This window comes from Sceloporus occidentalis, unplaced genomic scaffold (genome assembly GCF_023333645.1).
Source record: "Sceloporus occidentalis isolate IW3139 unplaced genomic scaffold, rSceOcc1.0.p SCAF_2, whole genome shotgun sequence".
NCBI classification, from domain to species: Eukaryota; Metazoa; Chordata; class Lepidosauria; order Squamata; family Phrynosomatidae; genus Sceloporus; species Sceloporus occidentalis.
In genome coordinates, this window is record NW_028316982.1 from 89,737,547 (window position 1) to 89,765,506 (window position 27,960).

The window sequence follows — 27,960 nt, forward strand, 5'->3', positions numbered from 1 at the left end:
AACGTCCACAAAACGGGGGGGGGGGGGGGGGGACTATATAATATGAAAGCACCTTGAGGCTGCATCTGCACTACAGAAATAGTGCAATTTGACACCACTTTAATTGTCATCACTCCATGCTATGGAATCTTGGGATTAGTAGTTTGATGTGGTGACACAGTGATTAAATGCCTGTACTGCAGCCACTCACTCACAAACCACAAGGTTGTGAGTTCACTACCAGCCAGGGGCTCCAAGTCAACTCAGCCTGGTATTCTTCCATAGGTCACGGAAATGAGTACCCAGCTTGTTGGGGGCAACATAAACCACTTAGTTCATTGGTAAGTGGTATAGAAATGTACTTGTTATTGCTATTGTAGCACCAGAGCTATCTGACAGAGAAAGCTAAATATCTCACAAAATTACAAATCTCATTGAACCATGGCAGTTAAAGCAGTGTCAAAGTGCATTATTTCTGCAGTGTAGATGCACCCCTAGATGGGATTTTTTTTACCTTCATTCCATTAATACAAAAAATATCACTGTATTGTAATATAGTATTTCTGCAGATTCCAAGTGTATAATGTATACCATTCTGAATAGTGATATGTTGCATGCTGTGCTTTTCTTTTCTTTTCTTTCTTTCTTCCTTTCTTTTTTTTACACTAGACAGCTTTAACTTTGCGAATCAGAAATCAAGGGTGGTGTAGCAGTTAGACAATTGTACTGTTCCAGCTTGATGGGGCACTCCTGATTAATTCTCTTTCATCCCACTTTTTCAGTGTCTTTTAAAATGCCCCAGATTCATTCTCCTTCTCTCACTTTATTGTAAACAGAATTCAAAGTTCAAAAGTAGTTGCCTTTCCCAGTAGGCTCAGGCAAAAACAAACTGCTGCAGTTTCTCCTTCCTTGTGTGTTCTTCCTCATTAATAACTTTTGCCATCTTGACCACACTCTGATGCTGCTTGGTCACACCTCTGAAATGTTGGAGGGTATGATTTTATCCATCCATGGTCTACCTTGTCATAAAATGGGTTTCTAAAGTGAACACTAAACTGTGAAGTTGCATCCTACTGGCTTCCAGATACATTTCAGCATACTGGCTTTCAGCTATAAACCCTCCATCCTTTGGGGCTTATTCCATCCAAAAGAGGCTTAAAGGTCAGGTTCTTTCCTATCTCAAGTCTCCCCCATCCATACCCTAGTGGAATGCAGAACACAGGAATCTTGTTATTTTCAACCTCAGCTGGGGTGGGGGTCAGTGTTATGAAGTGGCATTATAGGAATATTTGGTATCTATATCAAGCAGAGTGCAATGGAAGTAGTACAATATGAACTATTGGTATTAATCTTGGGATGTGAAAGGAGATACAAAAAATGGGATACACCAAAAAAGTTTACCTGCACTTCATTACAAGAGCTGACTATCATGTGTGGATGCAGGAGTATCACTATGGGTGTGTGGAAGGTACAGACGACACCAGTTGACACCACTACCTCCGGACATCTGCCTCTTAGCAGAAAGGGGCTGTGGCATTCACCTGTGTCCCTTTAGAACACTGAAGATGTGGTGTGTGTAGGGTGCAGGTTAATGGAAAGGGAAAGGAAAGTCCCCAGGGTTTTGTTTTAATTGATTATTTAAAAAGAATTTTAAATATTAAAAAATATTTTTATTCTTTTTTTTTCTTTTAAAACATCACATCTTACCAAATGTTCACTTTAATTACATGACTCTATGTATATCTAAATATATTTAGGCTGTGCATATGATATGGTGGCCTAAAGATATAATTTTAATTTTGCTAGTTGTTTAAGTCACAACTGTTGCCATTGTACGTATTCAGTGATATACAGGAATTATGATTTATGAGTAACATTAGTACAAAAAACATTACTAAGGATTCTCTATGGTGTGGTAAGGGAGGGGGTCAATGAGGAGAGAGATGCCATGAGTTAGTGCACCAGGTGGTGTCAACCCTAGTGAAGCCACTGTGTAGATGTAAGCCATTATGAGGCTGGAGAATCATGTTACTCCCTTCCCAGACAAAGGGAGTCAAAGGACTTAGGAAGAGAGGGAAGTGGCTTCTATAGGCAGAAAGAAGCAAAAAGCATTGAGTACATAGATCAAAGAAAGAAACAGAGAGGTGAAACAAAAGGGCAAGCATCCTCTCTAGCATGCCCTCTCCCACTAATCACTTTACAAGTGTTGATGTGTCTTTGCTTCCAACAAAGAGCTGTACTGGAAAAGAACACCCATCCACCCAAACTCCTGGTTACCCCATTCATGAGCAGGTTACGAGTCCCATACAAACACTTTTTCTTTTCACCGTGGCTATTTCATATTTCTTTAAATCTAGTATCAACTACAAGAGCACACATAGAGATTACCTGTGCCTCTTGCCCATCTTCCTGTCTATGGCTGTAGCAACAGCTAAAGTTGAGCATTCCTTGAAGACTGTAGCTGCATCTAAACTGCAGAATTAATGCAGTTTGACACCACAGCTCAGTGCTATGGAATTCTAGGATTAGTTGTTTTGTGCACTACTTAGCCTTCCGTGTCAGAGAGCTCTGCTGCCACAGCAAACTACAAACCCCTGGGTTCAACAGGATGGAGTTATGACTATTAAGGCAGTATCAAACTGTATTAATTCTGCAGTGTGGCAGCAAGGCATGCCATCATTTTGATATCAGTAATAAAAAAATGGAAGGTTAAAAATAGAAAACAGCTTTTCTTTTTTAAAAAAAAGTCAAAGAAAAAGCAACACTTTCTCAAGTCTAAGCAAACAAAATTAATACTCTAGAATCCTATTTGCTCAGATCTTCAGAACTGTGGAACTATGAAACTGTGTCTAATAAGAACCAGTAATAAGTAGGCCACAGAAATTTGCTGATGGGATTAGTAAAACTACCATAGCAGCATCTTAAGTCCACATTTCCTAGAGCATGGGTGCTAAACAATTACAGTGAACATAAATGTTCTGAATCAATATGCACTATCAAGGGATACACTCCGTGTTGTTTATTTGTGGTTGCTATCTGGGGCAAACTGGGACAGCCTCTGACACTGAAATCCATACTAATAGAGGATTGGTTGCATATGCTTTCCCCTTTCTCTCTTCCATTCTTCTCCTTATTGTAGATTTGTAAATTGTGCATCTCCTCCTTGGCATAAAATATGTACCCTCGCATGTGAGTTAGGTTAGGCTGAGAGTCATCTGTATCCAGTTCTCCCCAATCCAAATTTATCTACACTTCTCTGGGTTATTCATTTTTTCACAGGAAAGGAACAGGATACATTCCTGTAATTCACAGTTTGCAAAAGAAATGAGCAACCCTTGGCCCTCCAGGCTTTTTGAGCGAGACAGTGGCCAATGGTATAGGATTGTGTGGGTTCAGTAATCCAAAACCTCTGGAAGGCCAATGTATCACTAGCCATAGCTTACACTGTAATGAAGACTACACGTTCTTTTTCCAAAAATGTTTGCGAAGACATTCAAAAACTTGACTCAGCACCTGTGATGGAGCAGAGTGTTCCAATTCCAACATCTTGATGGCAACATTATGTTAGGCATTGTATATCACACTCTGCAGATTACAATAGAAATAAAAGAAGCCAACCAGTAAGATATTGGCTTTTTCAGTACTATAATTAGTACACTATTATTACAAGTCTGATATAACAGCAATGAGTAATTATTGCACTTATCCTGCTGCCCTTAGAGTTAGCTTTTTAAATTGCTCTCAGCAGGACTAACAAAGGCACTCTAATGCCAGTTCCATTTTCCTATGAGCAACATGCCACTTTTCTCAGCATATCATAAATTTCATAGAGTTGAATTAAAACTATCTTACTCTTAAAACTATATGAGCAAAAACTACTCTTTTGCCAACATTCCTGGCAACATACTTTCCTTTCCACAATTCACTGGCACTCCTTGTAAAAATATTTGCTTATTTATTTACACATAAATATGCTGTTAACTGCCCCCACTTGCACTCAGTGGCATCATGACATAGGAGCTTATCTCTCAGCATTTTAAACTCCCATCCACGAGATGGAGGCAGGGATTATCACTCACTCACAAATCGTTGGCCACCATCAGCCCAGGTCCCAGCCATATTCTTCCCACACTTTTTAGAAGTTGGAAAGCTTTTCAGCTTCTAAAAAAGTGATGGCAGAGTGTGGCTAGGACCCAGATTGGATCCGGGCTGATGGCAGCCGGTGGCTTAGCAGTGATTTAGTGAGCAATAATCCCCACCTCCATCCCACATCCCGGCTCCATCAGGCTGGAGCTGATTTAAAATGCTGAGTGATAAGCTCTATAGCCAGATCGGACTCTGTAAATCCTGACTGAGTGAGATCATCTAGGTGATTAATCCAGGAAGATGAGGGAAGCAGAAGTTGTTGTTCTTGTTATTTTTTGATTTTTTAAAAAATTAAGTTCTTATTAGTGTGATTGTATGCCTTCAAGTCATTTCCAATTTATGGCAACCCTAAAGCAACCTATGATGGGTTTTTATTGATAACATTGTTGAAAAGGAGTTGCCTTCGTCTGAAGTTTAGAGAGTGTGACTTGCCCAGGCTCACTCACTGCATTTCCATGGTCAAGTACGAATCCAAACCCTGGTCTCCCAGAGTCCTGGTCCAATACACAAGCCACTACACTATGCTAGCTCTTTAGCAAAACCTTTTTATGGGGGAGCTGAAAATGAAACGAAGGTGAAACATGTTTCTTTGAATCACATACTTTTTTAAAAAAAAAACCTTTAGTCTCAGTAAAACCGCTAGGTTCTATATGATAGCTGGAGAATATTCTGCTTTGGGGGGAAATCCTGAATTAGCAGTGGTCTTTTAAAAATTATAAGGTAGCTAAGTGTCTCCTGAAACGAGAATTATTGGAAAACATTTTGCTCTTATCTTGTTGTGTGATAGCACCTGTACTATTGCAATAGCCCACACTGATCTGATCTGACCTGATATCATATGATTATACTTAACATCACTATGGCAATCATTTTTGACCTGTTTTGTGTAGCCAAACATTTCACTAAGTAAACATAAAATGCATTTACATTGACAGTGTGAGTGGGAAAGGATATATATATTCAGTGTTTTCTCACAGCTGTTCTAAATTTATACAAGACTTACTGCTCTACAAGTTGTTGTGTTTTTCAAAACCATCCAGATGCAAGTGTGATTGCTAAAAGGCATTTTTATCATTTCCCAATGTGGTGTGGTAGATCCAGGAAAACCAAAAGTCTCAAATCACAGAATAAGGAACATCCATAATTCAACCGGATTTTCATTCCACTTTATTGGGGTTGGTTCACACGTGGCTTTTGGCCCAATCTCACTCCTCAACCTTATTTCAAGAGCTTCCTCCAAATTGTCTATTCAGGCCTTTGTGACAATCCCTTCCCTTTCAGTCCACTAAGTGGGGAGAAAGAAAAAAGAAAAAGCATGTGCTTGCCTACATTTTTGCTCTGGCCCCATCCACTGTTGACTTCAGCCCTGTCAGCAAAATCACCATGTGTCCTCCAACAAGTCATCCCTGCAGCAGAAAACAAGGTCCTTATCCCCACCCTTGCTTATATCTTTATACATATAAGCAAGAGCAGTGATTCCATACAATCTGATCTCAAGTGTGCTTACTCAGAAGTAAGCCCACAGAATGCAGTGGGTTTGTTCACAGATAAGGGCTAAGCATAACAATGTTAGGCTGTGATCTAAGCACAGTTATGACGGAGTAAGTCTCATGGAGTCTAGCTGAAGCAATGAACACCTCACCCGCACAGTTCTGAAGTGGTGCAGCTTTCAGAGAAGTGTACCACATATTTCTAAATTTGGACTGACTTTGAACAACTTTACATCCTGTTGTTGCATCAGGCTGTAATACACAAATCATGAGAGGCAGAATACATTGATGCCACTTTGTCCTGGGGTCATTTGCTATTTGTGGGTATGCTTTTAACATCCACTTGCTGTATTTTGTTTGTAATAAGACGACCTGAAAAGATACCTAGAGTCATGTAACTTGCATTTTATTGTAGGTCAGTGAAAATCAGCTTGATTTGAATGTCAGTACAGATGAAAGTATAAATCATTGGTTCTGTTAGAAATGGCTTCTAGTGAAAAGTGCTATTGTTTCTGAGCACAGAAGTGTGACCTGCAAAATGGCACATGTGAAAAAAGACAGAGCAGAGAAGGTTAGTGGCAGAGCAACTGCTCTGCATGCACAATGTCCCAGGGTTCAAGCCCCAATATCTCCAGGTGCAGCTTCAAGAAAAATCTGCTGAAAGCCAACCAGCGTCAACAATAATGAACTAGACTGACTACTGGTCTGGCTCAGATGTATCCTCCTAAGTTTTAAAAATGTGTTTAGAATGACTGCAACAGATGTATTTCTTCCCAACAAGGAATGTAATTTCATCAAAAAATTAATCTAGTCTTACCATAACACCTGATATCTCTGCCTATCCATTTATGTAAGGAAAACTTGTGAGCAAAGAAAGTTTGGAAAGGGGAAAACTTTAAATCATTGTGGAAGTTCTAGTCCAATGGTTTCAATATGACCACAAATTATGTGTGCATGTAATTTCAATTCACTTGTTGACTTACGATGACCCCATGGATTTCAGTTTTTTCATAAGCAAGGAATCCTCAGATACGTATAGATTTTCCAATTCCTTCCTATGAAATATAGGAGATTACAACACAGAATTGGGGGTATACTTATCATATTTGCAGATGACACAAAATTAGGAGGAGTAGCTAATACCCCTGCAGACAGGATCAAAATTCAGAATGAGCTAAATAGATTAGCAAGCTGGGCCAAAGCTAACAAAATGAACTTCAACACAGAGAAATGTAAGGTACTGCACTTAGGGTGGGAAAATAAAATGAACAGATATAGGCTGGGGGACACCTGGCTGAATGAGACTACATGTGTAAGGGATCTGGGAGTCCAAGTAGACCACAAATTTAACATGAATCAACAGTGTGATGCGGCAGCTAACAAGGTCAATGCGATTTTAGGTTGCATCAATAAAAGTATAGTGTGTAGATCAAGGGAAGTAATAATGCCACTCTATTCTGCTCTGGTCAGGCTCCACCTGGAATATTGTGTCCAGTTCTGGGCAATTTAAAAAGGATGTTGAGAAACTGGAGCGTGTCCAAACGAGGGCGACCAAAATGGTGAAGGGTCTGGAAACCATGCCCTATGAGGAACGACTTAGGGAGCTGGGGATGTTTAGCCTGGAAAAGATATGATAGCCCTGTTTAAATATTTGAAGGGATGTCACACTGAGGAGGGAGCAAGCTTGTTTCATACCACTCCAGAGACTAGGACCCGGAGCAATGGATGCAAGCTACAGGAAAAGAGATTCCACCTCAGCCTTAGGAGGAACTTCCTGACAGAAAGGGCTGTTCGACAGTGGAACACACTCCCTCAGAGTGTAGTGGAGTCTCCTTCCTTGGAGGTCTTTAAGCAGAGGCTGGATGGCCATCTGTCGGGGATGCTTTGATTTAGATTTCTTGCATGGCAGGGGGTTGGACTGGATGGCCCTTGTGGTCTCTTCCAACTCTATGATTCTAAGGCTCTAAAAATGTTTTGAAGTGAAATTACAACTACTTGTCCTTCCCCTTACTGCACAACTTCACCACTGAGCCATTGTTAACCAGTTGCCCTACCACTGTTATAGTGCAACTTCGCATTAACTACTGACTGACATTATGGCGTAGTGGTTTGAGTGTTGGGCTATGACTCTGGATACTAGGGTTCAGTTCCCAGCTTGGCCATGAAGCCCACTTGGGCAAGTCACATGACAAACTTCCTCTGAACAAATATTGCAAAAAATATAAAATAAAAACCCCAAACCCCATGATAAGTTTTCCTAGGGAAGAACCCTGTGATGGAGCCTTGAAGGCACACAACAACTACAACAACAACAACAACAAGCCATCAGTAACCACTAATGTTGCTGCATTCATGCAATTATGCAAGTGCAGATCTTTTCAGTATTACAGTATCGAGATCACATAGCTCATGTTGTTTAAAGTAGGCATGACTTTAATCGTTCTCTCCTTTTCTGTTACATCACACCACTTCCGTTCTTTATTCTCTGTGTTTGAAGAATGCATTTCCTGCAATCAATAAGATTCTACTTTTTCTATCTATCTATCTATAATATGTCTTTTTTTTAATTTGCATTTTGAAATTTTGAGGTATCTAGCAATTGGCTTGATATTACTTATCATTTCCGTGTAAGTTGATTTAAAAGTTCTCTCACGATTTCAGGTCTAGTCTCATAGTTGTGAGATTGTTTTTATGCAGGAAACACATTCACAAAAGAGGGAGGAAATGGGGCAGAGGCTTGGGGAAGTGCAGGATGTGCAAAAATCTTGTACTCTTTCAACACAAAACAAGCACAGTCCAGGGAGAAACAGGTAATGCCGAAAGAAGTGTTTCTATAATGTTATTGATAACATTGTAATCACATGAAAGGAATTGTGTAAATGCAATGCAAAAGCACATTAATGTGGTAATCTCCATAGCCTATAGTACTTGGTATTCGCTGGCAGTCCCCCATCCAAATACTAAGCAGAGCTGACCCTGCTTAGCTGCCAAGGTCAGATGTGATATGGTTTCTGTAGGCCTACACAAATTACAAGTCCATGAAAACACAAAACAACTTCCAAGTATGATTTTTGTTTTCCTGACAAACACTTGCATCTCAGTTTTTGCAAATCAAAGAGAAAGATGCATCTCAAGATTATGAACAAATGCAACGCATAAACTGAACAGACTGCTGAGAACTATCTTAGCTTCTTCTGTCACACTTTGTTGATGTGGCATGTGTAGGAACCTTGGGGAACAAAGCTGAATAAGTAATGTATGCCTCTCTTAATATCAATGCACTTCAAAACGTACATAACACAGAAACAAACAGCAATTGCAACTCTTTCTGATAAGACAGAGCAGGCTTACAGAAAATGACTAACTTTATCTAATATAGCTAGCAAACATGGATGCCCACATCTGCATTATGGTAATGATGAACATGAAATTATTCAAAATTTTGATCGATTGACCTGAGTCTTCATACCTTAGGGTCAGGCCACAAAGCAGTATCTATATTCATGTACTCTCGAGGAAGCATTTTGGAAAAATTTCAACATAAGAAAAGCAATCCTAACAATTTTAATCCATTTCTAAGGAAATATAGCACTAAAGTAATGGAGGTCTCTGTTCCTAGGAATCTCATTTACTCTATAAATATATATATATATATATATATATATATATATATATATATATAGCACTAAAGCATTAGAAGTCATTGAGAGAGATCACTGTAGCTGTTAGAATTGCTTTAAGAGTCAGCTTCCTTCAACCTGTCTTGCCTAAACATGGCATATATTGCAATGATCTCCTTCTACAATCATGGAATCAGAGTTGGAAAAGACTACAAGGGCCATCCAGCCCAACTCCCCCATCATGCTTGAAATTTGTAAGGTTTTTTGGAATAATTTTCCTTTGCTTCATTATTGCTACATGACCCTCAGTTTTACCCTCAGCATATCCAAGGATCATATCAAAATCTGAGTTTCAAAATCTGCCCTTGACTTATACATGAAGTCAATTTATATTTGAGCATACACAGCATACACAACTCTGGTGTAGCAAGAGTTTTAAAATACTATCAAAGTTAATCCAAAGGAAAATGTCACAACCTTTAAATGTAGCATGCTTTATAAATAAACAGGGACAGATCATACACTGCCCAGAGGGCTATAGTTTATTATACTCACCTTCGGAAACCACCAGTCAAAGTAACTAAAGCACCGGGGCAAAATTTCCATACGGTGTCCTTAACAGTCAGGTATATCAAATCTGCTTCTGCCTTCAATACACAGCTAATAAGGTCTTCATAATGTAGTAACCCTGAAAAGTGTTTTTATACAGTGAGGTATAGTTTGGTTTAGTGAGGTAATATAGTGGACAGTATACTAGGTGTAAAAACATACAATGGCCTGTTACAGACAGGCCAAAATAAAGCTGCTTCGAGTCACTTTGGAGGTATGGTATTTCAATGATGCATGAGTCCTAAGAGTCCAAAAGCCACACCAAAGCTGCACTCCAGTCCTTAGGACCAGAGCGTGGCTTTGGTGCGGCTTTTGGACTCTTAGGACGCATGCATCATTGAAATACCATACCTCCAAAGTGATTCGAAGCAGCTTTATTTTGGCCTGTCTGTAACAGGCCAATATCAAGGTCTATCCAAAACATATAAAATCACTCTTGGCTTTTATTTGTAGCTAGTTAAGAATTAGCTATCTCACCAGGTTGGAACAATCATAATGGGGTATTCTAGAAATCTACTTAAAATGAATAAATCAGTTTTATTCAATTTCATTATGGCAGCATAACTGAATTTGGTCAATCAGTCACAAACTGGAGCTTTCAAATACTTTGGCATTGGTCAAAAGTGATGATAGACACACGAGGGACCTCCAGTTTTCTCCAAGGAAGTGGCAATCCTTGTAAGAAATTTATCCTGATTAACATGTTCATTGGTGAGATTTTGATCTTTGGTTGTGTTAAATCTGGAGTGGGAATTTGTTGTTGTTGTTGTTGTTGTTGTTGTTGTTGAGAGCTGCATTCACTCATGGGTAATTTGTTGGAGCCCAAATCTTGAAATTGTGTTGGTTTGCAGTAGGTGGAATCAAAGCCAAAAGTGAATGGGGTTGCCTCATTTCTGTTTTATGTTTCATCACTCCTTTTTTTTTCTCTCTTTCCTTCTTCCTTTCTATCTAGCAAGTTGACAAGATAGTATTTTACAGAGGTCTCTGCTGATCACCTCTAGAGAGCTTTCTAAATTAGGCTGCAGGTCACACACAACCCCTTAAACACTGGTTGCTTTTCTCTAAGGGCAATGAGTGGCATTTTTCAACTGAAAGCTAGACATTTAAACATAGAGTTTAAGCAGAAAGATTTGGAAAACTGAGGGGGAAATAAATTTTAATTTTAACAAAATACTTTATTTTAAGAGTCAGTATTTATTTGTGTCAGTATAGTATAGTTGTTTGAGTGCTGGACTAAGAGTCCAAGAGACCAAGAGTTTGAATCCCTACTCAGCCTTATGAATCCACTTGATGACTTTGAGCAAGTCAGAGTCTCTCAGGCTCGGGGTAATGTACTGCCAAACCTCCTCTGAATAAATCTTGCCAGAAAAACCCCTAGGATAGGGTCACCAAGTTTTGTAATCAACATGAGTTACATAACAGCAACAAAAATAACAGTTGCAGCAGCAGCAACAACAACAACAACAAAGCCAGATAAGAAACAGAAAATCCCCAATAAAAAGATATATACTGTTGTATCTAAAGAAGAGGTTAGGTAATGAGATGGCCTAACTCAACCAGCTCATTTAATCCCTGCCCCTGAAAACAAATTTAACAGATATTGAAAATTCCAGTAGGCTAAGCCTATACCACAAAGATGTCTAAATCTATGCTTTTTCCAATATATGGGATTTTCTTTGGATGGATGGAAGGAAGGAAGGAAGGAAGGAAGGAAGGAAGGAAGGAAGGATGGATGGATGGATGATTGGTCTGTGTGTTGTTGTCGTTTTGTGCAGCAAGGAAAGAAGAAGGAATGACTCAGAAACACAGTTAATTCTCTTTGAACACTGAACTATCAGATAAAACTGAATAAACATCTGTGTTATAGAAATATGTTTGCAAAACTTTTGTGACTTGAAACAATAGTGGGTTTACTTTTGTTTGTTTTTAGCAAGAAAATTTCCCACATCCAAAATAATTCTTATTTCTTTCTCATTTTCTTGAAAAAAGTATTGTTGATTATAGAAGGATCTATTTGTAAGGGGAAAAGGGGGAATGCAGGGGATATTTAGTAACTTTAGGATTGACTTAATGCTATGAATAGGAAAGAACTAAGATTTGCTCATAAGATTGAAAAGACGGGACATACTGTTTCTAGATTTTGAAAAATAACTACAATATTTTTTCTCTATCTGTTACATGGACAAAAATAGAAACTACATTAACTGTGTAAAGGCATAAATTCGAAAACAGAATAAGATTAAACAACATTATGATAACATTCAAAGTAGCTGATCAGTCGGAAGTGGTACGTATGTTATATGTAATTTTAGTTATGTCAGGGGTAGAGGGAATTGTTGTTTTGGGGTTAAATGTCAAATGTTCTTTTATGGTGTAATGTTGTCATGTTACAATGGTTTGGTGTGTAAAGAAATAAAAAATTAATAATAAAAAAAGCAAAATAATTCTTATTTCATCCTAATACAGACGGGATTTATTTATTTATTAAGTTTATATTTCCTAAAATAACTCTTACACTGTTAGGAATACTGAAATAATCATCTTTGGGAAACAAAAATGTTCAACTTTACTATATATTCTATGAATGTCCCCAAAAAAGAGTAAGAGGCACATTGATTGAATAGACCTTATTAGCATGCTCATCAGTAAACATGTTATTCTAATTAACGTTGTCTTAACCTATGTTACATGCCAAGTGGAATTTTTACCTGCTATTTGCATTCTCGTAAATTGCACATTCTTGTCACACTTCACATCTTCCAGAGTCCGCAAACCCATCCTGAACCACTTTCCAGATGTCTTTAGTCCCACTCCAAAAACAGAGGTGAAGAGCTACATTGAGTGCAGGAAAGTATATATATTTAATTAAAAGCAGTGCTTTGGAATACATCTGTAGAACAAATCCTCATGTTCTGTGAACTTTAGTATAAAGACAAAGCACACTGGCCTGACTCTGGAGATTATCGCACCAGGAAATCCTACCGGGAAAGATGCGGGATTGAAAAGCCAAAACTGGGTGTAATCACATGTAGCCACGGCCAGGTGAGTGCAGCCCATATGCAGCCCGGGCCCCAGCCGTGCTTATCCAGCGGCTTTTCAAAAATGGGAGCTTGCCATTTTTGAAAACCCTCTGCATAAGCACAGCTGGGGTCTGGGCTGCATACGGGTTGCACTTATCCTGCCACAGCTTCATGCGATAACACCTGGTTTTGGCTTTTCAATCCCGCATCTATCCCGACAGGATTTCTGGGTGTGATAATCTCCTATATTGCAAATAAAAGCCATTCCATTCAATTTGGCTAGTATTATATAACGGATGACAAGCATATAGTATCTCAGTATGGCTGCACATGAGGAAGAATGAATCATTAAAAAAGACAATGATGCTAGGAAAAGCAAAAGAAAGTAGAAAGAGAGGAAGACCCCATGCCAGTTAGACTCAATCAGGGGGTCCACAGGCATAAGTCTGCAGGACCTGAGCAGAGAGGTAGTGGAGAAGTCTCATCCACAGGAGAAGTCTCATCCACAGGGTTTCCATGAGCTGATGCTGACTTGAGGGCAGTTAACAACAACAACAACAACAACAACAACAACAAGTGTTGTTGTTAACAACAACAGATTTTCAGCAAGCATTTTTAGAGTGAAACTTTACTTTTCCAGCCTGACACAAGAACAAGAAAAAATGACTTTGGGATGCCTTCCAATTCTCCAAGTCTATAATTCTACAAAATGAAACATGATTATTAATTTTCATGTGGAAGTGAGCAACTTGTAGCTCTCTAGATATTGTTTAGACTGTAGCTCCTAGAGTCCTTATTTTCTAATTTCCAAAAGGACTATAGTGACCAGACTAGCCATAATTAGACTAAAATGTCTGGGCTTTTCCTTCAAGATTTCAACTTACCTTTTTGTTATTTTATTGTATCCTAGATACATGTTATTTTGCACATGTTCCATTATAATGAAAGAATGGTTATGAGCAAGGAATAGCACAGAAGAAAATGGGTGTCTTCCAAATATCTGCATATTGTCGTTGTTGTTGTGTACTTTCAAGTCATTTCTAACTTATAGTAACCCTAAGGTGAACCTATCATGGGGTTTTCTGGGACTGAGAGTATGTGACTTGCCCAAGGTCACCCAGTGGGTTTTTATGGCTGACCAGGGAATCAAACCCTAGTCCCCAGGGTCATACTCCAACACTCAAAACACTACACCATGCTGGCTCTCTATGTGCATTTTACATATTGTTGTTTGATTGATATCCCTAGAGGCCCAGATGATTAAACTGAAATGGTCATACTTTGGCCACATCATGAGAAGGCATGACTCATTGGAAAAGACAATAATACTGGGGAAACTTTGGGGTAGAAGGAGAAGTAGACCACACACCAGATAGCTAGGCTCAATTAGGGAGGACACAGGCAAAAGTCTGCAGGAAATGAGCAGAGCAGTGGAGGACAAAGAGACTTGGAGATGTCTCATCAACAGGGTCACCATGAGTTGAAGTCAATTCGGGGGCAGCTAACAACAAAACTATTTAACTTTTGATTCCTGGCATTAAGTGTGGCCAAACTATTTAGTATGTTAAATGTAAGTATGCATTTCAAGTGTCATGTTTGTACAATCAAACTGGTTTCCAATGTAAATTGAAGGACACACAATTTAACATACACCCATGAACTGAAAGGAGAATAGGTGGAGAGGAAGGGGCAATGAAGCATGAAGACTGAAATGTTATTGGTGGTTTTATTAAGATTTTTATTATCTTTTTTTATTAAAATTATTTCAGTATTCAAACCAATCTGATATTATAGGATATGTGGAAGTACAAATGTCATCAAATAAAATAAAAATATTGTATATCACTGGCAGCTGTAGAAACATGAAAAGAGGAGGAGGGATTGTTCTATTGTCAAAAAACTTTGAAAAGGTTTCAGTAGGCAACAAATAACAAATTCAGTACAACAGCTGGGAGGGATGGTGTGCAGTGGGCCTGCTGGAATTTAGTGCAAAAGCTAGTTTCCTGGTGCTGCCCACATCAGCATCCCCCTGCATGCACCACAAATACACCATGCTGATAAGAGTTGTTATGTTGTATCATGTTTCCTCTGAAAATCATCCATCAAAAACTGCTATTTATCAGTGAAAAGAAGCCACCACTGAAAGCAATAGTAGCCTCCATCCCAGGATACTAGAATCACAGAATCATAGAGTTGAAAGAGACCACAAGGGCCACCTAGTCCAACCCCCTGCCATGCAGGAAATCTAAATCAAAGCATCCCCAACAGATGCCTATCCAGCCTCTGTTTAAAGACCTGCAAGGAAGGAGACTCCACTACACTCTGAGGGAGTTTGTTCCACTTTTAAACAGCCTTTACTGTCAGGAAGTTCCTCCGAATGCTGAGCTGGAATCTCTTTTCCTGTATCTTGCATCCACTGCTCCAGGTCCTGTTCTCTGCAGCAGCAGAAAACAAGCTTGCTCCCTCCTCAATATGACATCCCTTCAAGTATTTAAACAGGGCTATCATATCACCTCTTAACCTTCTCTTCTCCAAGCTAAACATCCCCAGCTCCCTAAGTCGTTCTTCATAGGGCATGTTTTCCAGACCCTTCAGCATTTTAGTTGCCCTCCTTTGGACACGCTCCAGTTTCTCAACATCCTTTTTGAATTGTGGTGCCCAGAACTGGACACAGTATTCCAGGTATGGCCTTACCAAAGCAGAATACAGTAGCACTATTACTTCCCTTGATCTAGACACTATACTTCTATTGATACAGCCTAAAATCGCATTGGCCTTGTTAGCTGCCGCATCACACTGCTGACTCATGTTCAATTTGTGGTCTACTTGGACTCCCAGATCCCTTTCACATGTACTCTCTTTCAGCCAGGTGTCCCCCATCCTATATCTGTTCATTTCATTTTCCCGCCCTAAGTGCAATATCTTACATTTCTCCGTGATGAAATTCATTTTGTTAGTTTTGGCCCACCTTTCTAATTTATTAAGGTCATTTTGAATTTTGATCCTATCCTCAGGGGTATTAGCTACTCCTCCTAATTTGGTGTCTTCTGCAAATTTGATAAGTATACCCCCAATTCTGTCATCCAAGTCATTGATAAAGATGTTAAATAGCATTGGGCCCAGGACAGAGCCCTGTGGGACCCCACTGGTCACTTCTCTCCAGGATGAAAAGGAGCCGTTCTTGAGCATCCTTTGGGTTCGGCCAGTCAACCAATTACAAATTCATGTAACAGTTACCTTGTCTATCCCACATTTCACTAGTTTGTTTGCAAAAATGTCATGGGGAAACCTCTCAAAAGCCTAACTGAAATCAAGATTTACTATATTCACAGCATTCCCTTCATCTAGATTTGTCTGGCATGACTTCTTTCTCTGAAACCCATGTTGACTTTTTGCGATTATGGTATTGCTTTCTAGATGTTCACAGACTCTCTGTTTAATGATCTGCTCTAGAATCTTTCCTGGTATAGATGTCAGACTAACTGGACGATAATTGTTGGGATCCTCTTTTTTCCCCTTTTTGAAGATGGGGACAACATTTGCCCTCCTCTAGTCTGCTGGCAGTTCTCCTGTTCTCCAGGATTCTCAAAGATTATTGCCAATGGCTCCGATATTATATTTGCCAGTTCTTTTAATACCCTTGGATGTAATTCATCTGGTCCTAGAGCACTGAGCATTTTCACTGGGGTTTTGCAGAAGAACAACCTAGTGAACTGTTTTCAAGAGTTTTGTTATTCTTAACACACTGATAGTTGCTGTAGGTATGTTATAAGAATCAATGGTTGGCATCCAGTTCAGTATTTATGAGACAGTTAAATGAATTTATGATTTCGTGACTTTTGAGATTCGCATTTACAATATTTAATGACTGAACATGACCCAGCAACCTTCCCCTTAAGCCATTCAGTGGAAACCAAGGCCCTTTTTGCCCTGTATCGATTTGGGCAAACTCAATCCTCCAAGACCGAATATGTCCAAAATAGAATTTCCAAGGCACTGCAGACTGGAGTATTTTATTTATTTACTTACTTTAGTTCTATGCCACCTTTCTCCCAGGCCAGGTCCCAAGGTGTTGTCCATAAGACATTTTTAAAAGTTTACAAAAAAATTCAAGACAAATTTTAAAAATACTATAAAACTGATCTATAAAACCATACAAAGGTTAAAAACAGATAAAACATACATCTACATTTAAAACCTTCCCTGCTTAAGCATTAAAAAACATAAGAATGTTTTTGCATGCCGGCAAAAAGAAAAAAATGTGTTGGGAAATGATGGATACAGCACTCTCCCAGGCATAGGACACCCCAAGACAAGCAGCTGTAGCAGGATCCTGGGGATGGAGTCTCTCCAGCTGACGTCTCAATATGCCATGCAACTGAGAGAGCACCACAGGAATCAATTTCCCTGTGCACCAATCTGCAGTGCCTCAGAAACATTTCAATTGCACCACTGCCTGGGTTAAGAGGTACATGTATGGGGAGGAGTCTCAGCAGAATTAGCTACAAAGGAGCTCTTTTGTCATTCTTATGTGGCTATCTGCTGCTTCAGGATCTGTTTTATTATTACTTTTGACATTTATAATCCAGAGTCTGGAAACACTTCTTCCCTAGAGTATAGCCCTCAGAATCTCTCAGTTTATCATGGCCACTTGGGGATTATGGAGGTTTTACACCAAAAAATAACTTTCCCAAGCTCTTAGATTACTTGTCTTTCCTTCAATTGCTGAAGGAAGCATACATGGCTCTGTTCATCAGTCACAACAACTCCAAGGAGAAGATGGCTGAGAAAGAGTCACTGGCACAAAATAACCCAGTTTCATATCTTAGCAACCTCTGAAACCAGCATATCGCAAGTCCCAGTCCAATACCATTATTGTACACCAGCACTCCCAGAGGACAGTAACCTATGAGAAAATCATGACTGTCAAAAACCACTACAAAGCACACATTATCAGTTGAAAATTAATATCTCCAAGGAATAGTGGCCTTTTTATTCATGTGCTTTTTTTCACAGGTTTGTCTTAGAAAATTTTTCCTGCTATGTGTACAGTGTGAGAATAGGCAATAGAGTCCCATTATAAAGCTCCCCTTCTAAATAATCTCTAGCCTTGGAATTTAGGCCATGCTAATTTTATCTTGTCTTTCTAATGAGATTATTGCTTTTTAAAGCAATTACGATAAAGAAAAGAAAAGGATGAAAATCCTGGACAATTAAAATACATATTACTCTACATTTTAGATACGACAAGTAAAATTACCTACCCTTTGTGTAAGGGTTGCTGTTTAGGAGCAAGAGTGATTATATTTTGTAATCTCACTTTTCAAAAATTATTTAGATCCGTATCTATTAATTTTTGTACTTTGCTTAGCAGTTTGCTTAGCAGTTAATGGAATCAGGAGGATTCACAGAAGTTTTATTAGGTTCTAAATAAAAACTAAAAGTGTGTGTGTGTGTGTGTGTGTGTGTGTGTGTGTGTGTTATTAAAGTATGAAGTATCCATGGCAGTAGAAGAAACAAAATTAAACTTTGCCTTCTCTAGTAAACACTGTTTACTTCTTTAGATCACTGATCTTTCTGTTAGCAGGTCACACTATGTGAGTTTACACTTTAGCCTCAGTACATTACTCATAGATCAGTCCAAAGTAGGGAGGAATCCAGCTAATTTGTGCTTCCACTTTTCAGAACTTCATTGACATTTAATAGGGAAACCTGTGTAATTCTCCAAAATGTGGGTCACATGTAGGCAACCAATGGGCCATGGGTTGCATGTGGCCCCTGAAATGTTCCTGTATGCCCCACTGCAAATGTCCACCTTGGCAAATGCCCTCCTTGAATCTCCCCAGAAACACTGAGAAATGAGGATGACTGTTCATATGCTTTCTTCCCTACTCTAGCTTTATGCCTCACAAACAATTTGTTTATTATTATTATTATTGAAGCTGATTGTGCTGTAAAAGCCATCACACAAAGGTAGCCACCCCCATGCCTAAACACAAACATATTGCCAAGATGGTCCACTGCATGAGGAATATAAACAATTACATCTTCACAATATTTTCATAATACTTTCACATATTACTGAAAGAGTGAAAAGCAGAAATCACTTAGCTTCCACTAATCTCCACTTCATAGGATGTACAATGGGTTTTTCAGTATAAATTCAGACAATCGAGGATCTCACTGACAGTTATGGGAGAACAAGCCCATATAGCTTGAAGAGGAACAAGTCATTGGATAAAAGGTTTAATTCATAAATAAGAACATTCAAGGGCTACAAAGAGATTTTTGAGACATAGCCTTATTGCACTAGCAACAGGAGTTCAAGACCACACTCTTTGCACAATTAAGTATCAAAAGATTAAACTCGTGTATTGCGATATTATAGCATTTTCTAGCAACTAATTTTTTAAAACATGCTTAAAGAGCATCTTGGTTTAGGCACACACAAAAAGCCAGCAAAACATGGCTATACGGGACTACTGTTTTTTTGGATAAAAATGTAGTTTTGCTGAAAAAAGTATTTTACACAAACAAAACCCCCATTATTTTCTCATAAAAACATATAGATGTACTTCTGCTCAGAATAACCACAAAACATTTTGCCATGTGCAGATACAAAGAACTAACAGAAATATTAATTTCCCCCACAATGCAGAACCCAGCAGAAATTATTCATCCTTACACACAAGGACAAAACAGACAAATGTTTGTTTCCCAACTCTTTTCTATCATTTAGCAGCAGCTTTCTCAACTAATTTTGGAGGGATGTGATTCTTTATATGTAAGAGGAACACAGGGATGAAGGGCAGCACACAAGAAATACACACACACACACACACATACACACACACACACACACACACACACATATATATATATATATTGTTACCTTTCTTGCAAGACAGTATAGGTAAAGTTATTTTCCCTTTGTATGACAACAACAACCAAAATCATTTTTAAAAATCCCAATGTTTTTGCTGTTTCAAGCCATGATGGGGCTCTCCCAGTGCCATCTTTCTAAAAAGAATGGCGAATGGGAATGATGCCATGCTCTACTTTTGGGCACTGTAGTGGGAGAAATGACTATCATCACAGGCAAGCCTGTTTTCTATACAACACACTGATAATGCTACTTCTGTAGTGAAACATAGGGCACATCTGTACTGTAGAAATAATGCACCTTGACATCATTTTAAGTGCTGCAGTTCCATCCTATGGAATCCCTAGGATTTGTTGTTTTAAAGGGTCTTTAGCCTTCTCTGCCAAGGAATGCTAGTGCCTCACAAAACTACAAATCCCAGGATTCTGTAGGATGGAGCCATGGCAGTTATAATGGTATCACACTGCATTATTTCTACAAAATAATTGTGTCCAGTTCTGGGCGCCACAATTCAGAAAGGACATTGAGAAACTGGAGCGTGTCCAAAGGAGGGCGACAAAAATGGTGAAGGGTCTGGAAACCATGCCCTATGAGGAACGACTTAGGGAGCTGGGGATGTTTAGCCTGGAGAAAAGAAGGTTAAGAGGTGATATGATAGCCCTGTTTAAATATTTGAAAGGATGTCATATTGAGGAGGGAGCAAGCTTGTTTTCTGCTGCTCCAGTGAACAGGACCCGGAACAATGGATGCAAGCTACAGGAAAAGAGATTCCACCTGAACATTAGGAGGAACTTCCTGACAGTAAGGGCTGTTCGACAGTGGAATGCACTTCCTCGGAAGGTGATAGAGTCTCCTTCCTTGGAGGTCTTTAAACAGAGGCTGGATGGCCATTGTCAGGGATGCTTTGATTTGGATTTCCTGCATGGCAGGGGGTTGGACTGGATGGCCCTAGTGGTCTCTTCCAACTCTACGATTCTATAATTCTATGATTCTATGAAAATAGACAGACTCCCAGTCTGAGGTAAGTGTGTACAAAATGGCAGCCCCGTCCAACTATTTTTCATGGGATCCATCTATTTGAATAAATTTGTTTACCTAATAAAGATGGATCCCTTATATGGATCTAGGATTTTGTATCATGGCCAATATAGCTCTCTTCACTTTTTACATGATGGCGTTCATCTTTGTAATCAAGATTCTGTGTTTGGTAAAAGAAGTGCACAGCGAGGCTTATATAAAACTTTTGGCAGATCCCCAAAAACAAAAAGCAAAATAGACTTACCTTAAATGATCTGTAGTATTCACTGTTTAGGACAGCTTTCACTCTAGCGCTCTCGCCTTCTTCTAGTATATCCTGTACAAATTAGAGTTATTTATTTACTTGGATAAATATTGTAGAAAAGGCATCATAGGATGTATTTATAAAGTAATAGTCCAAGGATTAATCACCCTTGGTGATAAAGGTTGGGCAGCCTATGGCCCTCCAAATACTTTTCAACTGCAATGCCCATCATGTCTGACTACTGACTATGCTGGCTGGGAATGGTAGGATATGAAGTCACAGGTTTCCCACTACTGTGCTAAAACTACACATTGTTAAAAACATACACAAACGTAATATTAAAATACTATTCCATTATCTATAGAATTAAAACTGTACTAACCTTAAATTAAAAGCATAGGTTGCATATATTTCCAAATTAGAAATTTCAGATTCTCAGTTATTTCTCTTTCTAAACTTCATTTTTATGCTTTACTTATTAAGTTCATACTGTCTGTAGATGACTGAATTTTCAGAATTCTTAACTTTTATTTAATTTAATTTATTATTAATCTAACAGTTTTCTTTGACTTGTATTCTAACATCATATAGCAATTTTGCTAATTTAGGAGATTATTGCATTAGCTTCACTGCTGGGATAGATCCAGGATGTTTCTTTCTTAAGGTGGATCTTATTACAGTATGCAGCCCATATGCAACCCAGGCTTCTGTCACGGCTTTTCAAGAATGGGATTTTTCCATTGTTGAAAAGATGTGGTACAAGCCTGAAGAAGCCTGGGTTGCATATGGGCTGCATAGTGACCAGTGATGGGTGAATGATATAAGATCTGCCTTAAGAAAGTTACATCTCGGGTCTATCCTAGCAGTGAAGCTAATGCAATAATCTCCTTAGATACTATTGACATAATGTGTATGTTCAGCATAATAAGCCATGGCTTATATTGACCATGATTTTTTGCTTAAGCTACAAATTGTATAGCAGATAAATAAATAAACCATGGCTTCTCTTCTGCATTTCTGGCTTGATCTTGCTAGTTCCGATTTCATGGTGGGCAACTGAGGATGCAAGCCAGGAATAAGCCACAGTCGCATGTTTGGATGTCATGGCAAGCCATGGTTTCAAATAGCCAGAATCTGTAAACCAACAACAAGCCAAGGGTTGAGATAATATTTCATGGCCAGTTAAAGTAAGCCTTGGCTGGTAAGCAAAGATACATGTCCAAATCACCAACAATGTGAAAATCTCCCAATTTCTAAATTACTGATTCGTATAGGGTTGAACACATGAAATTTATTCAATTGATTTTAAGCATTTTTCCTAATTTGCACATTTATTTCCTTAGTTTATCTAATTTGAGCAATGTTTACCCCAGTGAAACATTTTTTCCAGTTGTCCACATAAATATATTTTTTTCATTTATGCAAATTTTAATCATTTCAGAATATATGCAGTGCTTTGTGTGCACCTTATTCCTTGGAAACTTGTAGATCTCACAAATTACCTGAAGTCTTGGATCCAGTTGCAAATTGGCTCACAATCTGTCTAGACCATTGAGCCCAATCAAAATTCTTTCCATCCCTAATCCCAGCAAACCATGTTTCAATAAACCATACTATGAATTGTTCTGGCACATGAATGTTGTATGTGTTTGTATGAGTAGCACTATGCATGTTACTTTCTGTAGAACTCACCTCAATGACCTTTTTGACTTGTTCTCCCATCCAAGGCAGTCCTTCAATATCGTTTATTCTAGTTATAGCAAACTGAAGAAACTTCAACACAGAAGCTGCTCTCCTAAATGAAAGGCAAGAGCCCTCATTCTCTCTGAACTCATCGTTTTCAGCCAGTATTTCAAAGGCATCCTTTGTATGGTGGCAGGAAGGAAGACAGAGGGAGAAAGAGGGAGAGAGAGAGGTAGTAGTTTTAACAAAATGGGTGTATTCAATATGCCACCAAGAAAATTTAAAATCTGCAGGTTGGTGCACATAATGGTAAAGATATAAAAACAACAGCTGCTAACCTACTGTGACATTTTCTTCATAGGTATGTTTAATAAAGGACTTCTCAGTGAACTACCACACAGCTTTTTGACCTATAGCAGGAGAACTGACTTACAACCATCAATTTGGGCAAATCTCTAGAGCTCAAGAAGGTGAAAGAGTTCCTGAGATACTGAGACATCTGCCCAAAAATGTTTTGTCAAACAAGTCACAGCATGACATCTGTGTTTCTCTGAAACACTCAAACAAATAGGCTGTGTCAGGACCTGCTTCCAAAACCTGGACTTGGCTAAGGCTGGGGGTGTGCAGAGAAAGTTGTGGGGAAAATACTTTTGAAAAGAACTGGTTTCAACAATTTCAGGGAAGAATTGATAGCTGCAAAGATCAATAAGTATTCTTAAAACATTATCCAGATTAACACAGCATTTTCCAATTGAAAATGTCAGCATGGTTGGCTCTAGACATTTGGGGTTTGTATTCATTTCTCCGAAATTGGGCCTAAGAGCCTCTTCACATTGTATCTAGTAACAACCAACAAGCCTAGTCATTTCTGGATTGTGGGTTTCATTTTTTCCCCTTTGTTTTACCATTAAAGCAAGAGAACATAAAATAGATCCCTGCATCAAAGAGAAAATTTAACAACCATTGTGCTCAGTGGAAGGCAAGCTGTGCTGTCTTCGTGTAGTAAGCTTGCTATCTTAGCAAATGCAGGCTTAAAGACTTATATCCAATGAGATAAAATCTAGGTCCAGCCCCAAACTAATTGAGGATCTAGTTTGGGTCACCAAAATGCAGAGAAAGGTAACATATGTCAAATGCTTTCCTGCTGGATTTAACTGGACTAAGACAGCACATTATCTTGTCCAACTGAGAAGAATGGCTGTTATGTCTTTTTATAAACAGTCCTCTTTGGTTTTCTAGTTCTGGGTATTAAAAAAAAAAGCCTACAAAGCATTAGATTTGTCAGATGGTATTAGACAAACCATGACATGAATCCTATGCCCAGTGGGAAACACCAACACAACACAAAAAGGCAAATAACATCTAGCAAATTTAGATAACATACTGAAATGTTTACATAGCAAAAGCTGCATTAATGCACGAGAATTTTTTTAAAAGAAGAAAAGACTTTCTTTTTTTAAACTCTTTTTAAGTATATTAAGGGGTTGTAAAGATGGCCCCTAAGGGGCAGTGGGACACCACCCTTTTCCCTGCTGGATCGGGGATGCAGCAACCACACACCACACTGCCCCTCTCAGCAGGTCCGTGATCCAAAAAGAAGCTGCAAAAAGCAGCTTATTCTTGTGCCACAGAAAGGGCACCATAGCCACTGGTGCCATGGCTTTTCGGCGCTCCTTTGGCACAGCACATGTGCATGGTGTACCAAGGGAGCCCCGTGATGCCTCCCGCCATGCAGTGGGACATGCGGCGTCACACCGGCATTGGGCGAAGTCAGAACGTGCGGCGTGAAATTGCCACGTCCCCACTCTACCCCCATGCCAGCATTTATCAAGGCCTAAATTATCTTGATATGGTTGATTACCTGTGAGCTGAAAACCGATTTTGTTATGCTTAGATTTAACAGCATGAATTGAACAAGATAGTCTTAGCTAAGTTAAAGTTCACTGATTTCTGTGGTATTATTCTAAACGTAAGTAAACCTAGAACCAACCCCATATATACAGCCCCTATTATTCTCTATTCTTCAGATTTTTTTTAAGTTAAATAATAAAAATGTGTCTTCTTCAAGCTGCAGTATCAGAACTAGATCAATATCAGATCTCACTTTGAAAATAAAAAGAAAATTCATATTAAAACTTGTTTCTATCTCTTCCATATACTTAGAAATAAGTAGTTCTCTCCTACACATTTGACACTTGTCTCCCTTTCCATCATAGACAAATGTGGCAGATGTTTCACTCAGACACGATATTATGTTTTGGGATGCCTCATTTGCCTCCCTCTGGTTCTTTGCACAGTCAACAAAGAATAAAGTTAATTTTACTGCATTTAGATGAAAATATTTCTATTTGTAAGTAGTCTCTTTCTGCATGTGTGTACCCAACCTCAGACATTTACAGGGTATCTTTGAGAAATTTTAATGCAGTTTTGATTTTGTTTGGAGGGTTTTGCAGGTTATCATCTTGAGAGAGAAAAAGGCATGAACAAAGATCCCTTTTGCCTGTACTTGTTTCTAAAGGATCAGTGGAAAAATTCACCCTACTAGATTCTGAATCTGCTTCTCTGAGGTAGGGGAGGGATGCAGATGCAGACAATATCTCCTTCCCCTTTTTATGGTGGTTTCCCAGCTTTTCCTTTTTTAAAAAATATTTTCCACATTTAGAAGGATTGAACTGTCTTTCCACCCAAATGTCTACAGAAGAATAAATGGCTTGAAGTCGTCTCCAAACACATGAATTCTTGCATCTTACCAAATGCTCTTACCAAATGCTTTTGCTGAGAGTGACTCTTCTGTTTTCTTTCCATTTGCTCCAGCAGTTGTTCATTCCTCTCTGTATTTACCCCCAATCCATAACTAAAATATTCCTCCCCCCTTCCTTACTTCTTTTAAGGCACTAAAGCCTTGTGCAGACTGGCCATTAAGGCTGGCCTGGGGGAGGAGTTAGGGCATGGCGTCCACATGATGCACACCCTGACTCCGCCCCCAGGGCGTTGTGATGTCGCGCACCACTCCACATGGTGCATAGCATCACAGGGCTTCTCTGGTGCTGCGTCCACACAACGCACCATCAAAGAAGCAGCTTAAAGTTGCGGTGCCGCAGCTGTCATGCCCTTTCCAGGGCGTAAAAAGGAGCTGCTGCAGTGTGCAGTTGCTGTGGCCCCTAAGTAGCACAGCTGAAGGCGGCTACAGGCCACCCCTTAGGGATGATCTGCACAGCCCCAAAGAGAAGGATATATTTGTTGACAATTTTACTCTCATGATTAGGGACACCAAGTGAACAGGGATAAAAAAGACATTGGCCATTAAAAAAACAAACTTCAGAGACAGTTACCAAATGTTTGTATATGTAGAAACCACATCCAAAATTTTTCTCACAAACAGCATATAATTTACTTGCCTCAAGGCAGCAGCTATGGTGCCCCTTCACGGGCACAAAAAGAAGCCAGAAAAACTGGCTCCTTTTTGTGCTCTGCAAAGGCCAGATCGGTGCCATGACATGCGTTCGCCATGACACCGATCCAGGGCAGAAAGGGCTGCCCCTTTCTGCCCATCTGTTCAGCCCCTTTGTCCATAACCATCCTCTCCCCCTGAAAGTCCATCTCCCTACCCTAAATGGGAATTGCAGCTAAGCCAACTGGGGATAGGGAAGCCTAAGAGAAGCAGTTAAATTCTGAAAACCCTGGGTCCACCATCTATAGCAATGGTTCTCAACCTGTGGGTTGCGACCCCTTTGGGGTCGAACAACCCTTTCCCATGGGTCGCCTAAGACCATCAGAAAACAATAGCAAAATTATAGTTATAAAGTAGCAACGAAAATAATTTTATGATTGGGGGTCACTACAACATGAGGAACTGTATTAAAGAGTTGCGACATTAGGAAGGTTGAGAACCACTGGTCTATAGCCTTCAGCACTTCACAAATGAACATAGGGATGTATTCATAACATCCCGGTTCTCCTACCCAAGCCCCTCCCCTCATAGCACTCCACACCAATCGAAAGAACAGGAAAAGAATCATAGAACAGAATCATAAAATTGGGCCATACAGTCCAACACCTGGCCATTCAGGAATACACAAAGTACACCCGACAGATAGCCATCCAGCCTATGTTTAAAAACTTACACCCTCCAAGGGAGCGTGTTTCACTATCAAACAGCTCTTACAGTTAGGAAATTCTTCCTAATGTTTAGGTGGAATCTCTTTTCCTGATGTTTGAACCCATTGATCTAAGTCCTATTCTCAGGCGCTGCAGTAAAAAAATTTGCTCAAACTTCAGTATGATTTCCCTTCAAATATTTAAACAGGGGTGTCATAACATGTTGGCATCCTCAAAAGTCCTTCTTTCTTGAAACATGCTGCTTCATGGTGCCACTTTTAGGGTACGCTCAGCTTGCGTGGTACTATGATGAGTTCCCACAGACGTGGAGGCTGGACCAAACCCAGTCCTAATATCTAGCAAATATTAGTGGCCCCTTCAAGCAGTGGATCTGGAGTGTCACAAACAGACCACAAACTTTATGCTATTTAATACACTGTTATTTGAGTTTTACTAGCTGGGGAGGGGGAAGAGGTACTTTTGAAATTGTCTGCCTGATGTGCCAAAATAATTTGGCTGACTTTGGGTACTATGCCCCTTGGCTTTCAGTAGGGCAACCGTTGATGCTTTCTCTCAGGCAACAAAATATCTTGGGTGGAACCTCTCTATAAATTGCTATAGAGATCAGCAGCATATTAACAAAGGCAACATTTTTGAAAAGGAGCACAAAAGTGTCTTTCATCGAGCTGTTGCAAACTAACCAAAGCATACCACAGTACCAGGTCTACTTACATGGAATACTGATGGCTGCTTTAAAGAATAAAAGAAATTCTAATTTATTCTTTTTAAAAGAAGAGGAGGAAAAATATTAACCAGTCACATGAATAAGCTATCAAGACAAATGACATAAAACATAATGTCATTGCTATTTTGGGTAAGATGCTCACTGTTTTCTACTAGTGGGTGGACAGGTATGAAGGAAAAATACATTACTGACTTAAATTGAGAAGAAAACTAAAATTCCGTGTCTAGTCAAATATTGTTGACAGTCAGCTGAAAGATGCTATCAAAAGATTTTGCTTCAAATGGTGTTCTCATTACTCAATGTTTTCTCCAACTACCAGAGCTCATTAAGAGGTCTTAAATAAACAATTAGACTAACACTGAATATGTATTCCTCCCTCAATGAAACATTGCCAGCAAACACAGA

The 27,960-nt window shown here is 39.2% G+C and overlaps 1 protein-coding gene across 1 annotated transcript in view; it reads right to left on the minus strand.

Annotated features, from left to right (window-relative positions):
- The window catches only part of DNTT (DNA nucleotidylexotransferase), a 157,718-nt gene that overhangs the window by 96,695 nt on the left and 33,063 nt on the right, over positions 1-27,960 (minus strand). The window contains exons 4-7 of the mRNA XM_089508345.1: positions 22,722-22,892; positions 21,030-21,101; positions 12,553-12,676; positions 9,791-9,923 (exon numbers count right to left, since the gene is read on the minus strand). Coding sequence (XP_089364471.1) covers positions 9,791-9,923; positions 12,553-12,676; positions 21,030-21,101; positions 22,722-22,892 — 500 coding nt within the window. The remainder of the gene's footprint in view (positions 1-9,790; positions 9,924-12,552; positions 12,677-21,029; positions 21,102-22,721; positions 22,893-27,960) is intronic.